Source organism: Scyliorhinus torazame, chromosome 13 (assembly GCF_047496885.1).
Source record: "Scyliorhinus torazame isolate Kashiwa2021f chromosome 13, sScyTor2.1, whole genome shotgun sequence".
Taxonomy (NCBI): domain Eukaryota; kingdom Metazoa; phylum Chordata; class Chondrichthyes; order Carcharhiniformes; family Scyliorhinidae; genus Scyliorhinus; species Scyliorhinus torazame.
The window spans coordinates 103,928,043-103,942,376 of record NC_092719.1 but is presented as its reverse complement, the minus strand read 5'-3'; the positions used below and the strand labels follow the sequence as shown (position 1 = coordinate 103,942,376).

Genomic DNA, 14,334 nt, shown 5'->3' with positions numbered 1-14,334 from the left:
TTCCCCCCCCCATCTCTCTCCTCCTTCCCCCCCCCATCTCTCTCCTCCTTCCCCCCCCATCTCTCTCCTCCTTCCCCCCCATCTCTCTCCTCCTTCCCCCCCCATCTCTCTCCTCCTTCCCCCCCCATCTCTCTCCTCCTTCCCCCCCCCATCTCTCTCCTCCTTCCCCCCCCATCTCTCTCCTCCTTCCCCCCCCCCCCATCTCTCTCCTCCTTCCCCCCCCATCTCTCTCCTCCTTCCCCCCCCCCATCTCTCCTCCTTCTCCCCCCCCATCTCTCTCCTTCCCCCCCCATCTCTCTCCTCCTTCCCCCCCCCATCTCTCTCCTCCTTCCCCCCCATCTCTCTCCTCCTTCCCCCCCCCCCATCTCTCTCCTCCTTCCCCCCCCCATCTCTCTCCTCCTTCCCCCCCTCCTCCCCTCTCTCTCCTCTTCCCCCCCCCCATCTCTCTCCTCCTTCCCCCCCCCATCTCTCTCCTCCTTCCCCCCCCCCATCTCTCTCCTCCTTCCCCCCATCTCTCTCCTCCTTCCCCCCCCCCATCTCTCTCCTCCTTCCCCCCCCCCATCTCTCTCCTCCTTCCCCCCATCTCTCTCCTCCTTCCCCCCCCCCCATCTCTCTCCTCCTTTCCCCCCCCCCATCTCTCTCCTCCTTTCCCCCCCCTCTCTCTCCTCCTTTCCCCCCCCCTCTCTCCTCCTCCCCCCCCCCATCTCTCTCCTCCTTCCCCCCCCATCTCTCTCCTCCTTCCCCCCCATCTCTCTCCTCCTTCCCCTCCCCCCCCATCTCTCTCCTCCTTCCCCCCCCCATCTCTCTCCTCCTTCCCCCCCCCCATCTCTCTCCTCCTTCCCCCCCCATCTCTCTCCTCCTTCCCCCCCCCCATCTCTCTCCTCCTTCCCCCCCCATCTCTCTCCTCCTTCCCCCCCCCATCTCTCTCCTCCTTTCCCCCCCCATCTCTCCTCCTCCCCCCCCCATCTCTCTCCTCCTTCCCCCCCCCCATCTCTCTCCTCCTTCCCCCCCGCCCCCATCTCTCTCCTCCTTCCCCCCCCCCCCCATCTCTCTCCTCCTTCCCCCCCCATCTCTCTCCTCCTTCCCCCCCCCCCATCTCTCTCCTCCTTTCCCCCCCCCATCTCTCTCCTCCTTTCCCCCCCCCCATCTCTCTCCTCCTTTCCCCCCCCCTCTCTCCTCCTTTCCCCCCCCCTCTCTCCTCCTCCCCCCCCCATCTCTCTCCTCCTTCCCCCCCCCATCTCTCTCCTCCTTTCCCCCCCCCATCTCTCTCCTCCTTTCCCCCCCCCCATCTCTCTCCTCCTTTCCCCCCCCCCCTCTCTCTCCTCCTTTCCCCCCCCTCTCTCCTCCTCCCCTCCCCCCTGTCATGATATTCAAACACACACATCATGATGTGTGTGTTTGAATATCATGACATCCCCCCTTTTTACAAAGATATGTGCCTACGTGGTAATAAATATGATCATGACGTGAGTGCATCTAAGAGTGTGTGTGTGTCGTGTGCAGCATGTGTCTATGACGGAACTATGTACATGGGGCGATGTCGAGTGCGTCACATGAATCCAGTTGTACCATAACATAACAGAAATGCGAACGAGAGAAGAAGAAAAAAAATTTGAACAGTTGTCAGTCAGACGACATCTGGAACGATAAACAACAACAGGTTATCATGTAAAATTGTCCAACTTATTAAACATATGAACTGTATTATAAGTCCATTCTAATGGGTTTGCGACGAATTCGGGTTGACCGCCTTAAGGGTGGATCAAGAACCACCGGCTGCTGTGCAGGCATGGCCATGGGTGGCGATGGAAAGGGCGTGATGTGCGGCAGCTCCACAAAGTCATCCTCGGAAGCCTGTTGAGGATCTGGCGTGTTGTGTGGCTGTGAGCGTGGAAGTCGGCGAAGGGCGCGCCGATTGCGGCGACGCACGGAACCATCCGGCATGCGAACCAGGAACGAGCGGGGAGCCACTTGTCGGAGGACTTCGGCCGGTGCTGACCAGCCACCATACGGTTGATGGACGCGTACTTTGTCTCCGGAGGACAGGGGGGGCAGGTCCGTCGCTCGTGTGTCGTACCGACCTTTCTGGCGATCACGCTGCAGTTGCATGTTCCGAAGAACCGCCTCATGGTCTGTTGTCGGTGCCAGGACGGAAGGTACCGTCGTCCTGAGGGAGCGACCCATTAGTAGCTGCGCTGGCGAGAGGCCCGTGGATAACGGGGCCGATCGATAGGCCAGCAAGGCAAGGTTAAAGTCCGATCCGTCATCAGCCGCCTTGCACAGGAGCCGCTTTGCGATGTGGACACCCTTTTCAGCCTTCCCGTTCGATTGTGGATGCAGAGGGCTGGATGTCACATGAGTGAAACCATATGCTGCGGCAAAGGACGACCATTCACGGCTGGCAAAACAAGGTCCATTGTCTGACATGACAGTCCTTGGAATGCCGTGGCGAGCAAACGTTTCCTTGCAGGCCCCAATGACTGCGGACGACGTCAGATCATGGAGAGGCATGACTTCCGGGTAGTTTGAGAAGTAGTCTATAATAACAATGTAATCTCTGCCGAGCGCGTGAAATAGGTCAACACCCACCTTCGCCCAGGGGGACGTCACCATCTCGTGTGGTAGAAGTGTTTCCGGAGGTTGCGCTGGCTGAAACCTCTGACAGGTTGTGCAGTTGAGCACCATGTTGGCTATGTCTTCATTAATACCCGGCAATATACCGCCTCCCGGGCCCTTCGTCTGCATTTTTCGACGCCCAAGTGGCCTTCGTGTAGTTGACGAAGAATCATCTGGCGCACACTGTGTGGAATGACGATCCTATGCGATTTCATAAGGACCCCGTCTATATTGGTGAGATCATCTCGCACATTATAAAACTGGGGGCACTGCCCTTTTAGCCACCCTTCCGTCATGTGGCGCATCACTCGCTGCAGCAGAGGGTCAGTCGCCGTCTCTGCGCGTATGTGGGCCAGACAAGGATCATCAGCTGGCATATTTGCTGCTGTCAGAGTCACGTGTGCCTCAATTTGACGCACGAACCCCTCCGCATCTGGTGGTGTGCTCACTGCTCGGGAAAGAGTGTCCGCCACTATGAGTTCCTTCCCCGGAGTGTAGATCAGTTCAAAATCGTACCTCCTGAGTTTGAGTAAGATGCGCTGGAGGCGAGGAGTCATGTCGTTCAGGTCTTTGTTAATGATGTTGACCAGGGGGCGGTGGTCAGTTTCGACCGTGAATCGTGGCAGGCCATACACATAGTCGTGGAACTTGTCCAGTCCAGTTAACAAGCCCAGGCATTCTTTTTCGATTTGCGCGTAGCGCTGTTCGGTAGGGGTCATGGCTCGTGAGGCATACGCAACCGGGGCCCATGATGACGTGCTGTCTTTTTGCAGGAGTACCGCTCCAATACCAGATTGGCTGGCGTCTGTTGAGATCTTTGTAGGGCGAGTCGTGTCAAAGAAGGCCAGCACTGGTGCCGTGACCAGTTTGTGCTTGAGCTCCTCCCATTCCGCTGATGCGACTGGTGCCAGTTGAATTCCGTCGATTTTTTTACGAGATGGCGCATGTTTGTTGTATGAGAAGCCAGGTTGGGAATGAACTTCCCAAGGAAGTTGACCATGCCCAGGAATCTTAAGACAGCCTTCTTGTCAGCCGGTCGTGGCATGGCTGTGATGGCGCTAACCTTGTCTGCATCGGGACGGACCCCGGACCTTGAGATGTGGTCCCCGAGGAATTTCAGCTCCGTCTGGCCGAAAGCACACTTCGCACGGTTGAGACGCAGGCCATTTTGCCGTATGCGGGTGAAGACACGTCGAAGACGATGCATGTGTTCCTGCGGAGTGGTGGACCAAATGATGATATCGTCCACATATACACGTACCCCTTCGATGCCTTCCATCATCTGCTCCATAATGCGGTGGAATACTTCAGATGCCGAAATGATGCCGAATGGCATCCGGTTGTAGCAGAATCTGCCAAAAGGGGTGTTGAATGTGCATAGTCTTCGGCTGGCCGGGTCCAGTTTGATCTGCCAGAATCCTTTGGACGCATCCAATTTAGTGAATATGTTGGCTCGCGCCATCTCGCTGGTGAGGTCTTCTCGTTTCGGGATGGGATAGTGTTCCCGCATGATGTTGTTGTTCAGATCTTTTGGATCTATACATATACGGAGCTCGCCAGAGGGCTTCTTTACACAGACCATGGAGCTGACCCATGGCGTGGGCTCCGTGACCTTGGATAGGACCCCTTGGTCCTGAAGAATCTGCAGTTGTGCCTTGAGGCGGTCTTTGAGAGGCGCAGGAACCCTGCGAGGTGCGTGAACGACAGGGATGGCGTCCGGTCTGAGTCGAATCTTGTACGTGTGTGGCAATGTCCCCATGCCTTCAAAAACCTCCTGGTTGTGAGCGAGGAGGGAATGGAGATTCGCGTGGAACTCAGCATCCGGGAAGTCGGATATCTCATCTGGAGAGAGAGACATGATGCGCTGTACCAGGTGAAGGACCTTACACGCTTGTGCGCCCAGTAACGAGTCCTTTGATGAGCCCACAACTTCGAAGGGGAGTGTGGCCGTGTACCTCTTGTGAGTCACCTGTAGCTGGCAAGATCCTACGGACGGGATAACGTTCCCGTTATAGTCAACCATCTTAAGCCGGGATGGTGTGATGGGTGGTTTGACCTTCATGGCCTGGACTGCAGAGTAAGCAATCAGGTTGGCGGATGCGCCGGTGTCCAGACGGAAGGCGACGCGCGATCGGTTGACCGTCAGGGTGGCACACCACTCATCGTCTGGATTGATGGCATTGACCTTGTTGACATCAATGACGGCAACTCGGAAGTCATCCTGGTCATCTGCATCACTTAACTGGAAGTCGTGATGCGTGGGCTGGACGGTCCTGACTCGTGCGCGAGGTTGTCGAGGATGCGCCGGATCCATGGGTTGAGCCGCACGACAGCGGGCTGCGTAGTGGCCCATCATGGCACATCTGTTGCACTGTCGGTATTTTGCAGGACATTGCCCTTTTAAGTGTAGACCTCCACACTTGCTGCACGTCATGACGTCACGACGTTCGTTGCGCCACTGCGCATGCGCAGTGCGATCTTGCGGTGGGCGCGCCTGCGCAGTGCGTCCCTCGTTGTGGCCGTTATTCTTGGCGCGCACCTGCGCGGGAGACCGCGAAAAGCGCGGGAAGCGGCCGCTGTCGTCCGGGCCGTGGGGCGGGAAGAAATCGACGGCCTGGATGCGTTCAACGTCGTGGGCGGCCTGGCTTGCCGATTCGACGGCTGGGGACCCCCTCCGTGCCAACTCGGACGCCTGAAATCGGGCAAAACGGCAGGCAGCATTTTCATGGAGGACACAGGCTTCCACAGCAGACGCTAAGGTGAGGCTCTTTATTTTAAGAAGCTGCTGGCGTAGGCCACTAGAGGCAACGCCAAAAACAATCTGGTCCCTGATCATGGACTCTGTGGTGGTGCCGTAACCGCAGGACTGCGCTAGAATCCGGAGGTGCGTCAAAAAGGGTTGAAAAAGCTCCTCCTTACCTTGCAGGCGTTGCTGAAAGATGTATCTTTCGAAAGTTTCGTTTACTTCAGTTTGAAAGTGCTGGTCCATTTTGAGGATGACCGTGTCATATTTGGCCTGGTTTTCGCCTTCCTCGAACACCAGTGAATTAAAGACATCGTTTGGGTGGGGCCTGCGTAGAAGAGGAGCATTGCAATCTTCGAATCATCCGAGGCATTCTGTTTTTCGGTGGCACGGATGTACAGGTCAAATCGCTGCCTGTAGAGCTTCCAGTTGGTGCCTAGGTTCCCCGTGACTTGCATCGGCTGCGGTTTGCCGGTGTGGTCCATGTCCAGAATGGCAGGTTGGTAGGCAGGTATCGATCCACTCCTGTACCATGTGGTGTTGGGTGTTCTGACACACAGAAGAGCCAACACAGTTGCATATGGTACAACGCTTCTTTATTTAAACTCACTATTTACAACTTGGTCTTTGCACTCTGCACGTGGGGGGCTCCCTGCTTGTGGTGTTTCATCAGCTCTTTCTGTTCCCTTCTCCCCAGACCTACTGACCTCCAGGTGTCGTGCTCGTGCTTTTTATGTGGTTGGTGTTCTTGTCTGTGATTGGTTGTGGTGTTGTGTACTCTGATTTGCCTGTTAGTGTGTCCATCATGATGTGTGTGTTTGAATATCATGACACCCCCCCCTCTCTCCTCCTCCCCCCCCATCTCTCTCCTCCTTCCCCCCCCCCATCTCTCTCCTCCTTTCCCCCCCCCCATCTCTCTCCTCCTTCCCCCCCCCCATCTCTCTCCTCCTTTCCCCCCCCCCATCTCTCTCCTCCTTTCCCCCCCCCCCTCTCTCTCCTCCTTCCCCCCCCCTCTCTCTCCTCCTTCCCCCCCCCCATCTCTCTCTCCTCCTTCCCCCCCCCATCTCTCTCTCCTCCTTTCCCCCCCCCCCCTCTCTCTCCTCCTTCCCCCCCCCTCTCTCTCCTCCTTCCCCCCCCCATCTCTCTCTCCTCCTTCCCCCCCCCATCTCTCTCTCCTCCTTTCCCCCCCCCCATCTCTCTCTCCTCCTTCCCCCCCCCATCTCTCTCTCTCCTCCTTTCCCCCCCCCCCATCTCTCTCTCCTCCTTTCCCCCCCCCCCATCTCTCTCTCCTCCTTCCCCCCCCCCCCCCCATCTCTCTCTCCTCCTTCCCCCCCCCCATCTCTCTCTCCTCCTTTCCCCCCCCCCCCCAATCTCTCTCTCCTCCTTTCCCCCCCCCCCCCATCTCTCTCTCCTCCTTTCCCCCCCCCCCCCCCCTTTCACTCTCCGGCCAGCCGCCCCACACCTTGCCGCTCGCGCACTCACTGAAGTCCGACAACTCCGTTCCCGCGCAGCTGGGTTGACCAATGAGGTGGGGTGTGGCCGCGCGCTCCTCCCGCCAGCGTGCTCGCGGCGCCAGTCGGTGTGCCCGCGCAGCGAGCTCCCTCACACCATCCTGTCAGCGCCACGCGCCCCCTCTGGCCGTCGTGCCCGCGCTGCGTGCCTCCCTGACAGCCGTGCCAGCGCAGCGCGCACCCCCCTCCCGACTATCGTGCCCGCGCCGCGCGCTCCCCTTACTGTCTGAATGGTGCGATCTGTCCTCACACTCAGGGTGTGGAAATGGCGGCTGTTGGCAGCGCCGTGTGTGTGGCGGTGCTGCAGCTCGTGCTGTTGGACGGCGCCGGTTCTTTCAGCTTCCCGGCGAATTACACGTGAGTAACCGGGCTGGGCACGGCACGGGCCGCCCAAAATAACAGGGAGGGGGGCGAGTACAGAGTGAGGGCAAACTGAGAGTCCCGCTCCCATCAGGACCGGACTGGCTCCGGGCACTGGACAGGGACCGAGTGGCACCGGGTCTGAGGGGAGACACTGGCACCGGGTCTGAGGGGAGACACGGGCACCGGGTCTGAGGGGAGACACTGGCACCGGGTCTGAGGGGAGACACTGGCACCGGGTCTGAGGGGAGACACTGGCACCGGGTCTGAGGGGAGACACTGGCACCGGGTCTGCGGGGAGACACGGGCACCGGGTCTGAGGGGAGACACGGGCACCGGGTCTGAGGGGAGACACTGGCACCGGGTCTGAGGGGAGACACTGGCACCGGGTCTGAGGGGAGACACGGCACCGGGTCTGAGGGGAGACACGGGCACCGGGTCTGAGGGGAGACACGGGCACCGGGTCTGAGGGGAGACACGGGCACCGGGTCTGAGGGGAGACACGGGCACCGGGTCTGAGGGGAGACACTGGCACCGGGTCTGAGGGGAGACACGGGCACCGGGTCTGAGGGGAGACACGGGCACCGGGTCTGAGGGGAGACACTGGCACCGGGTCTGAGGGGAGACACGGGCACCGGGTCTGAGGGGAGACACTGGCACCGGGTCTGAGGGGAGACACTGGCACCGGGTCTGAGGGGAGACACGGCACCGGGTCTGAGGGGAGACACGGGCACCGGGTCTGAGGGGAGACACGGGCACCGGGTCTGAGGGGAGACACGGGCACCGGGTCTGAGGGGAGACACGGGCACCGGGTCTGAGGGGAGACACTGTGAGACCGGACTCCCCACTCCCGGTGAGACAGCGGCAGAGTCGCCAGCGTTCAGCACCTTGCAACCTGATGCGTGTCTGGCTGTCACTGTGCTGGTTCCGGAGAGACTCCCCTGGACGGAGCCGCCCGGCGCCCAACCTCTTCACTCCTGACTTTGACGGCGAACGGGAGCTTTCCCCAGCGAGCTGCCCCCGGTACAGGGTCTCCTCTTACCCCCCCCCCCCCCCCCACAGGGTCTCTTCTTTCCCCTCCGACAGGGTCTCTTCTTACCCCCCCCCCCGACAGGGTCTTTTCTTGCCCCCCCCCCCCACCACCCCCGACAGGGTCTCTTCTTACCCCCCCCCCCCAACAGGGTCTCTTCTTTCCCCCCCCCCCCCCCGACAGGGTCTCTTCTTCCCCCCCCCCCCCCGACAGGGTCTCTTCTTCCCCCCTCCCCCCCCACAGGGTCTCTTCTTACCCCCCCCCCCGACAGGGTCTCTTCTTAACCCCCCCCCAACAGGGTCTCTTCTTAACCCCCCCCCCAACAGGGTCTCTTTTTATCCCCCGGGACAGGGTCTCTCCTTAACACGCCCCCCCCCCCCCCGCCCGGGGACAGGGTCTCTTCTTACTCCCCCTGTCCCGCACCCGCTCCTACACCCCTCCCCTTCCTCTCCCCTTAACCGTACCCCTCCCATTAATCATACCCGTCCCTTTCCCCGCACCCTCCCCTTGCCCGCACCCTCCCCTTGCCCGCACCCTCCCCTTGCCCGCACCCTCCCCTTGCCCGCACCCTCCCCTTGCCCGCACCCTCCCCTTGCCCACACCCTCTCCTTGCCCGCACCCTCTCCTTGCCCGCACCCCCTCCTTGCCCGCACCCTCTCCTTGCCCGCGCCCTCTCCTTGCCCGCGCCCTCTCCTTGCCCGCGCCCTCTCCTTGCCCGCGCCCTCTCCTTGCCCGTGCCGTCTCCTTGCCCGAGCCCTCTCCTTGCCCGCACCCTCTCCTTGCCCGCACCCTCTCCTTGCCCGCACCCTCTCCTTGCCCGCACCCTCTCCTTGCCCGCACCCCTCTCCTGGCCCGCACCCCTCTCCTGGCCCGCACCCCTCTCCTGGCCCGCACCCCTCTCCTGGCCCGCACCCCTCCCCTGGCCCGCACCCCTCCCCTGGCCCGCACCCCTCCCCTGGCCCGCACCCCTCCCCTGGCCCGCACCCCTCCCCTGGCCCGCACCCCTCCCCTGGCCCGCACCCCTCCCCTGGACCGCACCCCTCCCCTGGCCCGCACCCCTCCCCTGGCCCGCACCCCTCCCCTGGCCCGCACCCCTCCACAGGCCCCCTCCCCTGGCCCCCACCCCTGTCCTGGCCCCCACCCCTGTCCTGGCCCCCACCCCTGTCCTGGCCCCCACCCCTGTCCTGGCCAGCACCCCTGTCCTGGCCAGCACCCCTGTCCTGGTCAGCACCCCTGTCCTGGTCAGCACCCCTGTCCTGGCCAGCACCCCTCCCTTTGCCCGCACCCCTCTCCTTACCCGCGCCCCTCTCCTTACCCGCGCCCCGCTCCTTGCCCGTGCCCTCCTTGCCTGCGCCCTCCTTGCCCGCGCCCTCCTTGCCCGCGCCCTCCTTGCCCGCGCCCTCCTTGCCCGCCCCCTCCTTGCCCGCCCCCTCCTTGCCCGCCCCCTCCTTGCCCGCCCCCTCCTTGCCCGCCCCCTCCTTGCCCGCCCCCTCCTTGCCCGCCCCCTCCTTGCCCACCCCCTCCTTGCCCGCCCCCTCCTTGCCCGCCCCCTCCTTGCCCGCCCCTCCTTGCCCGCCCCCTCCTTGCCCGCCCCCTCCTTGCCCGCACCCCTCCTTGCCCGCACCCCTCCTTGCCCGCACCCCTCCTTGCCCGCACCCCTCCTTGCCCGCACCCCTCCTTGCCCGCACCCCTCCTTGCCCGCACCCCTCCTTGCCCGCACCCCTCCTTGCCCGCACCCCTCCTTGCCGCACCCCTCCTTGGCCCGCACCCCTCCTTGGCCCGCACCCCTCCTTGGCCCGCACCCCTCCTTGGCCCGCACCCCTCCTTGGCCCGCACCCCTCCTTTGCCCGCACCCCTCCTTTGCCCGCACCCCTCCTTTGCCCGCACCCCTCCTTTGCCCGCACCCCTCCTTTGCCCGCACCCCTCCTTTGCCCGCACCCCTCCTTTGCCCGCACCCCTCCCTTTGCCCGCACCCCTCCCTTTGCCCGCACCCCTCCCTTTGCCCGCACCCCTCCCCTTGCCCGCACTACCTCCCCTTGCCCGCACCCCTCCCCTTGCCGAACCCTCCCCTTGCCCGAACCCCTCCCCTTGCCCGCACCCCTCCCCTTGCCCGCACCCCTCCCCTTGCCCGCACCCCTCCCCTTGCCCGCACCCCTCCCCTTGCCCGCACCCCTCCCCTTGCCCGCACCCCTCCCCTTGCCCGCACCCCTCCCCTTGCCCGCACCCCTCCCCTTGCCCGCACCCCTCCCCTTGCCCGCACCCCTCCCCTTGCCCGCACCCCTCCCCTTGCCCGCACCCCTCCCCTTGCCCGCACCCCTCCCCTTGCCCGCACCCCTCCCCTTGCCCGCACCCCTCCCCTTGCCCGCACCCCTCCCCTTGCCCGCACCCCTCCCCTTGCCCGCACCCCTCCCCTTGCCCGCACCCCTCCCCTTGCCCGCACCCCTCCCCTTGCCCGCACCCCTCCCCTTGCCCGCACCCCTCCCCTTGCCCGCACCCCTCTTGCCCGCACCCCTCTTGCCCGCACCCCTCTTGCCCGCACCCCTCTTGCCCGCACCCCTCTTGCCCGCACCCCTCTTGCCCGCACCCCTCCTCTTGCCCGCACCCCTCCTCTTGCCCGCACCCCTCCTCTTGCCCGCACCCCTCCTCTTGCCCGCACCCCTCCTCTTGCCCGCACCCCTCCTCTTGCCCGCACCCCTCCTCTTGCCCGCACCCCTCCTCTTGCCCGCACCCCTCCTCTTGCCCGCACCCCTCCTCTTGCCCGCACCCCTCCTCTTGCCCGCACCCCTCCTCTTGCCCGCACCCCTCCCCTTGCCCGCACCCTCCCCTTGCCCCCACCCCTCCCGTTGCCCCCACCCCTCCCCTTTCCCCCACCCTCTACCCTTTCCCCCACCCTCTACCCTTTCCCCCACCCTCTACCCTTTCCCCCACCCTCTACCCTTTCCCCACCCTCTACCCTTCCATGCCCCTCTTCCCTTCCGTGTACTCCCTCCCCTTCTGAACTCCCCCTCCCCATCCCACACCCCGTCTCTGCCCAGCTTCCCCTCCGCTTCGCTGCCCCGCACACCCTCCACCTCCCACATCCCCTCCTTATTTCCCCTCACCCTCCCCACCCCCGTCACCCGCCACGCAGCCGCTGCCCCGCATCTCCTCTCACTCCCCACATCCCCTCTCCTCCCCACATCCCCTCCCCTCCCCACATCCCCTCCCCTCCCCACATCTCCCTTCCCGACACCCCCTCACCCTGCCCACCACCCTCACCCTGTTCGCTCTGTACCCCCTCTCTCTCTGCTCTGCACCACCTCCCTGCCTCACAGACCCTATCCGCCCTGTCCCCGCCCTGCATCCAACCCCTTCCTCGCACCAATCCCTTTCTTCGCACCTTCTCCCCTTCCCCGCTCCCTCTCCCCGTCGCCTCTCCTGCGCCCTCTCCCCACCCCGTGCCCCGCCTCGCAGCTCCTTCCCCGCACCACATCCCGTTCCTCGCCCCGCACCCCCTTCCCTGCCCGGCACCCCCATCTCTGCCCGGCGCCCCCTTCCCTGCCCCGCACCCCCTTCCCGCCCCTCACCCCCTTCCCCGCCCCTCACCCCCTTCCCCGTCCCGCACCCCCTTCCCCGTCCCGCACCCCCTTCCCCCCGCCCCCATCCCCTTCCCCGCCCCGCACCCCCTTCCCCGCCCCGCACCCCCTTCCCCGCCCCGCACCCCCTTCCCGCCCCGCACCTCCTTCCCGCCCCGCACCCCCTTCCCCGCCCCGCACCCCCTTCCCCGCCCCGCACCCCCTTCCCCGCCCCGCACCCCCTTCCCCGCCCCGCACCCCCTTCCCCGCCCCGCATCCCCTTCCCCGCCCCGCACCCCCTTCCCCGCCCCGCACCCCCTTCCCCGCCCCGCACCCCCTTCCCCGCCCCGCACCCCCTTCCTCGCCCCGCACCCCCTTCCCCGCCCCGCACCCCCTTCCCCGCCCCGCACCCCCTTCCCCGCCCCGCACCCCCTTCCCCGCCCCGCACCCCCTTCCCCGCCCCGCACCCCCTTCCCCGCCCCGCACCCCCTTCCCCGCCCCGCACCCCCTTCCCCGCCCCGCACCCCCTTCCCCGCCCCGCACCCCCTTCCCCGCCCCGCACCCCCTTCCCCGCCCCGCACCCCCTTCCCCGCCCCGCACCCCCTTCCCCGCCCCGCACCCCCTTCCCCGCCCCGCACTCCCTTCCCCGCCCCGCACCCCCTTCCCCGCCCCGCACCCCCTTCCCCGCCCCGCACCCCCTTCCCCGCCCCGCACCCCCTTCCCCGCCCCGCACCCCCTTCCCCGCCCCGCACCCCCTTCCCCGCCCCGCACCCCTTTCCCCGCCCCGCACCCCCTTATCCGCCCCGCCACCCCTCCCCGCCCCGCACCCCCTCCCCCGCCCCGCACCCCCTCCCCCGCCCCGCACCCCCTCCCCGCCCCGCACCCCCTCCCCCGCCCCGCACCCCCTCCCCGCACCCCCTCCCCCGCCCCGCTCCCCCGCCCCGCAACCCCTCCCCAGCCCCGCACCCCCTCCCCCGCCCCGCACCCCCTCCCCCGCCCCGCACCCCCTCCCCCGCCCCGCACCCCCTCCCCCGCCCCGCACCCCTCCCCGCCCCCCCTCCCCCGCCCCGCACCCCCTCCCCCGCCCCGCACCCCCTCCCCCGCCCCGCACCCCCTCCCCCGCCCCGCACCCCCTCCCCCGCCCCGCACCCCCCTCCCCGCCCCGCACCCCCGCCCCGCACCCCCTCCCCCGCCCCGCACCCCCTCCCCGCACCCCCTCCCCCGCCCCGCACCCCCTCCCCCGCCCCGCACCCCCTCCCCCGCCCCGCACCCCCTCCCCCGCCCCGCACCCCCTCCCCCGCCCCGCACCCCCTCCCCCGCCCCGCACCCCCTTCCCCGCCCCGCACCCCCTTCCCCGCCCCGCACCCCCTTCCCCGCCCCGCACCCCCTTCCCCGCCCCGCACCCCCTTCCCCGCCCCGCACCCCCTTCCCCGCCCCGCACCCCCTTCCCCGCCCCGCACCCCCTTCTCGCTCCACACTCCCTTCTCGCCGGCACCCCATCCTCGCAACTTACCCACTCCCTGCCACACATCCCTTCCCCACCCACCCCCACGCCCTCCCCCTCTCCGTCCCCACCCCCTCCTGCTCACCGCCCTGCACCCCACCTCTATGTCCTGCCCTGCCCTTTTCCTTGCACCCCCACCCCACCCTGTACCTCTCCCAGCCCCGCCCCCTTTCCCAAACAGCATACCTTCCCGCCCAGCCTCTCTGCCCCGCATCCCCTCACCGCCCTGCACCCCCTCCCTGCCCTGCACCCACTTCCGGATCTGCCCATTCTCGCTGACCCCCACCACATCCCTTGCCACCTTCCGCTTACCGCCCCCCCACTCCTCCCCCCTACCATGTCCTGGGCTGCTCTCCCTCTACAAGTACCCTTCCTGAGATATTATGGTCTAGAGGTTCTCACCCAGGCCACTGCTACTGAGAAACATCAGTGTAAAGCCTGACTTTACTTGATTTATTGGTGATATGTATGTGTTGGGTGGCATCAGGCAGCTATGTTTATTTGTGAGTCTATTGCAAATAGTTTGAGCTGGTGGTATGTGTATTGAGCTGAGCAGAGGTATATAGCTGCTCTGTGCAGCCTGACCTGATCCCTCTCTAAAGGCATCAGTAAAATAATCTCTCCGTCACTGTTTAAATTTCAGGTTTTTGCTGCCGACTGCCCATTGACGTTTCAACTCACCACTTTTTCAGACTCTTAAATTATTTCATAATTTGTAGCCACTAACCACAAGCTAGTAATTGTTCATTGTAACTAACTTGTCAATTTTCAAAAACTGACTGGGCCAACATGTGATACAACCAATATCAATAACTCGACAGACCTGAGATTGTGGGATTAGAGCTCAATTGACTGCAGATTTCAGGAAGTATTGAATGTAAAACTAATAAATTCCCTCAGGAGACAGAAAAAAGGAACAGCAAATAGGTGGTTGGGGGTGGGGTGGGGGGGCTGTGGGGGCAGAAGAGGATCCCACGATCAGTTTTGATGGGCGGGGATTGGGTATTGGACCTGCA

General features: G+C 65.0%; 1 protein-coding gene across 4 annotated transcripts in view; it reads left to right on the top strand.

The window, feature by feature from the left end:
* Positions 1-7,058: 7,058 nt before the first annotated feature.
* Positions 7,059-14,334, top strand: part of cacna2d2a (calcium channel, voltage-dependent, alpha 2/delta subunit 2a) — a 1,719,882-nt gene continuing 1,712,606 nt past the window's right edge. For all 4 annotated transcript variants that reach the window (XM_072472012.1, XM_072472009.1, XM_072472008.1 and 1 more), the window contains exon 1: positions 7,059-7,227. In XM_072472012.1, the coding sequence (XP_072328113.1) occupies positions 7,136-7,227 (92 nt within the window). In that variant the 5' untranslated portion in view covers positions 7,059-7,135. The remainder of the gene's footprint in view (positions 7,228-14,334) is intronic.